Source organism: Melanaphis sacchari, unplaced genomic scaffold (assembly GCF_002803265.2).
Source record: "Melanaphis sacchari strain LSU unplaced genomic scaffold, SCAv2.0 Contig559_pilon_pilon, whole genome shotgun sequence".
Taxonomy (NCBI): Eukaryota; Metazoa; Arthropoda; class Insecta; order Hemiptera; family Aphididae; genus Melanaphis; species Melanaphis sacchari.
The window spans coordinates 5,171-13,977 of NW_020271388.1; the positions used below are offsets into that span (position 1 = coordinate 5,171).

Below are 8,807 nucleotides of genomic sequence, written 5' to 3' on the forward strand. Positions count from 1 at the left end.
TAGCTATTAAGTGTGATAATGAGGATCCGCACAACATCATCCTTAATGGGACAGGGCAATTAACATTAAACCCACAATGTGTTTTATATGCAAAACAAACTATTCTCTTTCCATCGCAAACAATTGTTAGGAACTCCAGTCAAAATCTTTATAATCCTACACAAAGTGAAGGACTAGGTTCTCTTTTAGTAACAAATATTTCTCAGGACCTCTTTGAATCACGTAATTTTTCAGAGAGTCAGAACGGCATTGGTCTAGAAGACTTATCACGGCATTCTAAATCTTTAAAAGAAATCGAGGAACTCATAAAAGTGGAAAGAAATAAAAATTATACTCCAAAAGAAAGTAACCTATATCTTATCATATCTCTGATTATTATCTTGACCATTCTCATAACTCTCTTGAGTTCTTTATTCTGTTTTGTTAAATATACCGCTAGAAAACCCATCATGTACCAACCACGAGATGTTGTAGCGGAAACTCAAATTTAAATATATTATTATAACTTTTTTTTTGTAATTTGAACATGTAACCAAGAGAACATTTAGTTTAGAATAGATTTAAGTAAGCAAGGCGCATGTGGCGATATTGTATACTAGCGCACTTAGAATATTAAGCAAACATGTTATTATTTTAAGATGTTATTTAAGATTTGGGGAAGTAATTTGTATTTACGAGGTCGCAGGGACTGCTTCCGTTTAACTCGGGGGGTATGTTGTACCCTGTATATATTAAGCACCCTGTATGCGATATGTGTATTCGCTGGCTAACGCAGTGGCCTACGTGACTGTGGGAAGTGCGTTGGTCAGCGAATTCATCGTGCGACAACCCGTACGGTTCCCACGGACGGGACCGTGTCGGCAGTCGGAGTACGGACTCGAGTGAAGCAGAACCTCCATTAGTATGTAGACAGAACCTCTTTAATATAAGCAAATTCGTAATTAATTAAATAAAATCAAATAGTGTTTATAAACTTAAATCCGTGTTGTTATTGTAAAATTCCCTTTTTCCTGATTTCAACGATAATACGGCGTTAGCACACATCAATAATAATAAATATTATGATAATAACAGACTATAGACTGTGGTGTACGTGAGTACGAACATTGGCCTGATAAAATGCGGCGTAGTGCCGTAGTCAACATTGCGGGAAAAACATTTTTAGCTAAAAATAGTTTATGCGTTACGTCTACGGACCAAACCACTTAATTGTGTTTATATTGATAATACATTTGATCCGTATACAAAATTACGGAGAAAATAGAACCAGCTGTTAAATTGTAAATTAAAATACACACACTAGTTACTGAGTATCTATTATTCTATTGGGCATTAGCGTCTGGCGTCTACAGTCTGCACCCTGCCACTCTGCTGTATCAAATAATATTATAGTTTATAAAGTATATAAAGTAAGAACAATAATAAAAAATTTTTAAATAATGTATACTGTATACTATATTATTTAAAAAGTTCATTTTTATGTCCTTACTTAATTTGTATTCAGAAAATTTTAAATTATTATAGGTACTTACCTACAAAATCTCATAAGTTTATTGAAGATATTTATTTATTACCTGTTTTTTAATAATTACCTAAAATAAATTAAATTTATAATTAATATATTCAAAATGTAAAAACATAATATGTCATTAATTTTCTATTACATTTAATTTAAAATTACAACTTTATATCATTTTTTTAGTTTATTATTATTTCACAAATAAAAATTATAAAATGTTTTCAGGTTATTGAATTGGTTTTCAACTATATTGTAGAAGAGATGAAGCCGATTTCAACATGTGAAAAACCTTCGTTTCGAGCACTTATTATTGGCCTGACTGGTGACAATTTTGTACCTGATAGGAGAGCTATTTGTAATCAGCTATCAAACAAGTACAAAAGATATGTAACTGACTTAACAAATGTAATTTCTGAGAAAATGTATGTATGTATTACTACAGATATATGGAGTTCATTAAATAAAAGTTATTTAGGAATGACATTGCATTACATAGAAGAAAAATCATACAATCGATGTTCATATGTTCTAGCATGTCAACGAATAGCAGGAAGCCATAATTATTCAAACATTGCTAAATGTATTTCTAAAGTTATGAATAGTTATAAAATTAATGTCACAAAAATAACACATACAGTTACTGACAATGCCAGTAATTTTGGTAAAGCCTTTCGTGTTTATGCACAACAATTTGCACCGCCTGAAACAGTTTCAAAAAATAATGTCACTTTAGATGCTCAAAATATTAATATATTGATGGATGCTTTCGACCAAAATACTGAACACAATTTTGAAATAGAATCTGAATTTTTACAAAATGATGTTGAAAATGAACTAGATGATATTGTAGAAGTAGTAAATGTTTCCGATATTTTAACTATTGCTTCCAACAACTATAATGAATATTCTGAAGACAATGATGATTTGGATATAATTCTTTCTAATCATATAACATGTTCTGCACACACACTCAATTTAGTTGCTACCATTGATACTTCAAAAATTACTAATAATCAATACAAAATGATATCTAGATCTGCTTTTGGTAAATTGACAGCCTTTTGGAATTTAGTAAGCAGGAGTACAATGGCATCGGATGTAGTTTTGAATATAATATGTAAGTGTAAATTCCCATTACCCGTAATAACTCGATGGAATTCATTTTATGATGTGATTAAAAAAATTATGATTTGCCGTGAAAAAATAATTGAGTGCTTTGAAAAATTGAATCTGAGTCAATTAAAAACAACGGAATGGAATTTTTTGGAGGAATACATTAAAGTTATGCAGCCTTTGACTACAGCTTTGGATAAACTCCAAGGTGAAAAATCCTGTTACCTTGGTTATGTTGCTCCGACTATTATAGCAATTAGACGTATACTATTAAACCAAAGCCATTTGACCTATTGCAAGCCATTGTCTTTATCTATTATAAAAGGTCTTGAAAAACGATACTCTTTTATTTTTGATTTAAATGATCCAAAAAGTAAGCCCTATATATTGTCATCGGTGACCCTTCCAAAATTTAAACTCAGTTGGGTGCCTTCTCAGTTCTCTGATGTTTGTAAAAATTTATTTCTGTTAGAGTGCAATGAAGTTAGTTCTATTATGAATACTGAATCTGGACCTTCTACAACAGACAATGATAGTGGCGATGAATTTTATACACCAATTTCCAATTCTCAACCATTAGAAAGTTCCAATCAGCATAGATGTGAAAACTTGGCTAGTGTACAAGGATTATCTTACTTAAATTCCAAAAAGAAAGATGGAAAAGATTTAATAATTCTAGACCATTATCCAATAGTAAAACATATATTTTTAAAATACAATACTACATTACCATCTTCGGCACAAGTAGAAAGGCTCTTTAGCAATGGAATTCAAATTTTAACTCCAAGAAGGAATCGTTTGAGTGACAAGACGTTTGAGATATTAATGTGTTTAAAATCTAACAAGTTTAATGTATAATTGTATTTATTTTGACATTAATTAAATGCTGTACATGTTTAGTTATGGTATAACTATTAAAATTATTTTATTTTAATTACTTACATAAACATAACAAAACATATTTTATATTTATGTAAAAAGTAAATAAATATAGTTTTAATTTTTATTAAGTATTTAATGATGTTTTTCTATGATGTTCTTCTGTTGTTGTATTATGTACTCTTAACTATTTAAATATATTTTATAGACAAAATTCTGTAACACAATTTTGAACAATAAAGTATTTTATTTACATTTAATCTTAATTTAAAAAAAAACAGATTAGTTACAGAATAATAGTTTTAACTATTTTCTCAGTTTTTTCTTCATTATGAAATACACTTTTGACGCAGAAATCCTAACTTGGGAAGAAGAAGAAAAACGCCCAACCAAAATATTATAACTATTCTCGGATCTACAATATTAAATTATTAAATATTAATTATCTTTTTTTTTTATCTAGATAAATGTGATTATCTTTTATCTATTATCTAGATAAATATTTTAAGTGTTATCTATTTATCTCATCTAGATAAATTTGTAACGCATTATCTGTTATCTTATCTAGATAATTTTAAAGTTATCTGTGCACAACACTGGTCTTGAGAGAGGTAGCCAATGGTGTTGTGAGATGTGTAACGCCGTCTTCAAGAAGTTGTTTGCGTTTGAGATTGATTTCTAAGTTGAAATGTGTTAGGAAATCTGCCCCTAGAATGCAACGAGTTACATCTGCTATTATAAATGTGTAACGAAATTGTCTGCGAAGTCCTAGATCTAAAATCATTGTTCGGTTTCCATAGGTTTGATATAGTTTGATTGTTTGCCGTATAGAGTACACGAGTTGAGATATTAGACTTGTCTGCTTTATTTGGTTTCACTATTGAAACTTCAGCTCCGCTGTCGATTAAAAATGTTTGATTGGTTTTTTGATCTATAACTTCTAAACAGCAAGAGCCCCTCCGTGTCTCAATTGCAGGCACGGAGGGCGTTTCTAGTTTTCCGTGTTGTCTGATGGTTTTTGTGAAGTCCATTTACATGGTTTAAGACATTTTTGTGCTTTACTACGAAATTTATAATGGAAGTAGCATAGTGGTCCATCTGCATTAAAACGGGATCGTGATTTTGAACGTGAGTGACTCCCCGGTTTGTTTCTTGAGTAAGTTCGTCCTTGCTGTAATTGTAATTGCATGATTTGTTGTTGGAGGTCAGCTATTTTGTCTTCTATATTATTTGGTTTGTATTGTTCTTGTATTTGGTTCACTGTATTTAGTGAGACATCTACTACCCGATCGGCCATTTCTGCTAGTTCGTCGACTATAGCTGTTTTTAGAGCTACTGCTAATACTATTTGGGCTTGATTAGGCAAGCGTTGTAACCACATTTGTTTTAATATGTGAGATGGACAATTAATTGTTGCCGGCTAATGATTTAATTTTTGACAACATTAATGAAGGTTTTTCGTCGCCTAACGAAATTCCAGAAATTAACTCGCGAAATTTGTCTTCCTCAGTCCTACCGTATGTGTTGATAAGCCTATCTTTTAAATTTTGATAAGCGTTTTCGGTATTATCTATGTCTAAAATGTCACTTACTTTTCCGATTATGTCTTCGTCAAGCATGGTTAGAATATGGTCGAATTTGGTTTGAGACTTACTTACATGTGCTAGTCGGAATTGAGCTTCAGCTCTTTTAAACCAGGCAGCTGGATCGCATTTCCAAAATGGTGGTAGTTTTACGCCGATTATGTTGACTTCGTTTGTCGGCTCCTGCTTTTTTTTTGTCTTCCATTTTTCGCTCGTCGAGGTCACCACTTTGGTGTTTATGATTTAAATAAAATGTAATGAAAACACTATTTATTAACTTATGAAAAATGAAAGTTTATTTTACACATATATACACTGTTTGCGTTAGTCACACTGCGTGCACCACGGTATAGGCATAATTGGTGGGTTCGGCGTTGTCGCACCGCTATATATATAGTGACCCTGGTGTGTTCTAGAGTTTTCTTCTTTTATAGAATGTTCGAGAACCCTCGTGCGTATATGCATTTTGTGTTGCCTACCAGCCACGAAGATTCTCGACCATTCTATGATCGCTACACATTCCTTTGGTTAATACTTTATCAGTATAATTGATATTAAATTTAAATATTAAATTATTTAAATTATTACCATAACACAGGCACACAGCGATTCCCATTATTCCCAACCTCGGGTCTCGACCCAAATTACTAATTAGGATCGCAGAGGGTTTTATGATGGTCGCGAAATCATTACATACGTCTTACAATTTATATATTATTTATATTATTTATTTTATTTAAGTATTTTAGAATAGAATATAGATTATAGATAGATAAATCAATAAATATAATAAATAATATATATATTTACGAATTTGATGATAATAATAAATTAATTAATATTGAGTTTGCAATTATGATTTTTTTTTATTGGGGGCAAAAGTTAAATTAAAAATATTGGGTATTGTTTACAGTGGTGTGCCCAGGAAATTTCAATGGGGGATATATTTTATAAATTTTTTGGTAAAAGTACATTTAAATTAATTATGGTTATCCAAATACAAAAATTGCTAAAACATTATATGTTCATTCATGCATAATGAGTATCATTCTACATTAGAATTAATTTATGATTATTAGTAACTACAAATTACAATACAATGGCAAAACAGGACACATTAAATTTAATTTAATAAGGCGGGATATTTTTACTATGAAATACATAATTATATACATAATTTAATTTTATCCCTCTGTGTTGAAGAATTTTAGTAGATGAGCATATTTATTCCCTCTCTTTCCAATCATTAAATACTACAATTAATTAACAAAATATTTATATATAATGTTATTAGTTTATTACTTCATCATAAATATAATGTACATTGTCAAAAATAATCTAAATTATATACCTATATATAATATATTAAATACCTATTTCACACTATCCAATAATTTTTAATGCACGTTTCCCTATATTTTTTCTATTATTACCTAAAATAGTTATGTACTGCATTGTCTGCAGTATTGACATACCTACACACAGCATTTAATTAATACAGGTAAAACCTCTTTACAACTGTTATCTATATTACTTTTTATTACCTGTGGAAACTTTCTTATTTATAAATGTAACATTTTCTATATGAATACTTTGTTGTATGTCTGAATAATATTGGTTCTTAAATATTTTAGTAAATCGTTTTTTAATTTGATAATTTTTAAATATTTTAGCACATTGATTTTTGATATATTTTTTTAATTATGTATTTTGAATGTGCATACTGTAGTATCCAATTTAAAAAAAAATATAATTTAGCTCGACATATAAAAGTTACCCACTTCACTGGAATTGAGAAAAATAATCCTCAGTTAGAAATAACTTCTCATAATTTTGCTTCATTACAAGGTAAAATATATGATGTACATTATATTTATGATGAAGTAATAACATTATATAAACATTTTTTGTTAATTAATTGTAGAATTTAATGATTGGAAAGAGAGGGAAGAAATATGCTCATCTACTAAATTTGTTCAACACAGAGGGATAAAATTTAATAAAACTAAAACTGTAGCTACAAGAAAGTACTATTGTCATCGTTCAGGAGTATTTCATAGTAAAAGTATGGGGAAACGTGCCTTAAAAATTACTGGATCGTGCAAAATAGGTATGTGTTATTATAACGAGGGGTACAAATAATTCAATTTATATCCTTAATAATAGATCAGATTATATAGATAACTTTAAACATTAAATGCTTTATTTTTCTAATTGGACTATTAGATCAATCCTGTCCTTCTTTTATTCGAACAGTAGTCACCGATAATAACGTTGTTGTAACTTATTGTAAGACACATCATGGACATCAGAATGATATAAAATTTCTCCCAATTCCTTCTTCTGTTCAGGAAACAATTGCTGGTAACTGTAACATTTTAATTACATTTTAATGTAATATCTACTATTTACTCATAACTTTTCTTATACATTACCAGATAAAATTAAAAATGGAGTGCCTTCTAATGTCATTATTGATCAAATCCGTGACAACTTTGATAATACAATTGAAAAAAAAACATCATAACTAGGAAAGATGTTTACAACATTTCCACTAAGTTTGGATTACTTCACAAGTATAAATTACACGATATTGATGCTCTGAGTGTGGATCTTCAAGTAAAAAAATTTGCCGAAAGTTCTTCAAATCCAATTATTCTTTATAAAACCCAAGGAACAGAATATCATCCATTAGACTTAAACGATTTTATGTTAATAATCCTTACTGAAGCTCAAAAAGCTGTTTTGCATAAATTTAGTAATGGAAAATTGTGTATAGATTCTACACATGGCACCAATCAATACAATTTTAATTTAACTACAATTGTAGTAATTGATGAATTTGGAGAAGGATACCCAGCTGCATTTTGTATAAGCACAAAAATTGACGAAGTACATATGAAAGTTTTTTTTCAAAAATTAGGGAGGTAATTGGTTGCCTAACTCCAAATGTATTTATGAGTGATGATGCGCCAGCATTTTGGAATGCATGGGTTAACACAATGTCGCCTACTCCTCAATATCATTTGTTGTGTAAGTGGCATGTTGACAATAACTGGCGCAAGAACTTAAAAAAAATCGCTGGTTCTCAAAATATAAAAGCTTATATTTATAAAACGCTTCGTGTATTACTGGAAGAACCAAATGAAAATCTGTTTGAAGAACTTTTAACTTCTTTTCTTAATAAATTAGAAGAGGAGCCAACATTGCATAATTTTAAAGCATACTTTGAGCGAACATATGTACATAGGAAAAAGTTATGGGCAGCTTGCTATCGGCATCAAATAATACTTAATACAAATATGGTTTTAGAAGCTTTCCATAAAACTTTAAAACATGTATATTTAAAGGGAAAAAAAAATCAACGCCTTGATGTGTTACTATGGCATTTACTAAAATCATTGCGTGATAAAAACTTTGAACGACTAATAAAACTGTGCAATGGTGGAAAAGTTAATCACTACGTAAATGCTATTAATAGTCGTCATCGTTCTGCTGCTCATATTAATTCTTCTGGAATTCAACAAATATCTGAAATCACTTGGTCTGTAACATCTGAAACTTTAGATCAAAATTATCTTGTTAAGAAACGTGAACCATGTGCATGTAAAATTATGTGTGTTGCATGTAAAGTGTGTGTTCATTTGTTTTCTTGTACCTGTTATGATTACACAATTAAGAATAATATGTGCAAGCATATCCATGCTGTAAAA

General features: G+C 29.9%; 3 protein-coding genes across 3 annotated transcripts; 1 reads left to right on the plus strand and 2 right to left on the minus strand.

The window, feature by feature from the left end:
• Nucleotides 1–4,502: 4,502 nt before the first annotated feature.
• Nucleotides 4,503–4,892, minus strand: LOC112599811. The gene has a single exon (XM_025346869.1). It carries the CDS (start codon nucleotides 4,890–4,892, stop codon nucleotides 4,503–4,505), a length of 390 nt encoding a protein of 129 aa, XP_025202654.1.
• Nucleotides 4,893–4,917: 25 nt separating this feature from the next.
• On the minus strand, nucleotides 4,918–5,710 carry LOC112599812. The gene is made up of 2 exons (XM_025346870.1): nucleotides 5,683–5,710; nucleotides 4,918–5,321 (listed from the first exon to the last, which is right to left on the minus strand). Exons 1-2 carry the CDS (start codon nucleotides 5,708–5,710, stop codon nucleotides 4,918–4,920), a joined length of 432 nt encoding a protein of 143 aa, XP_025202655.1.
• Nucleotides 5,711–7,011: 1,301 nt separating this feature from the next.
• LOC112599813 lies at nucleotides 7,012–7,487 on the plus strand (the record flags this gene model as incomplete). Its single annotated transcript, XM_025346871.1, has 2 exons — nucleotides 7,012–7,204; nucleotides 7,321–7,487. Coding segments are annotated over 2 exons (360 nt in total), but the record flags the coding sequence as incomplete, so codon positions are not given.
• Between the last annotated feature and the right edge of the window lie 1,320 nt (nucleotides 7,488–8,807).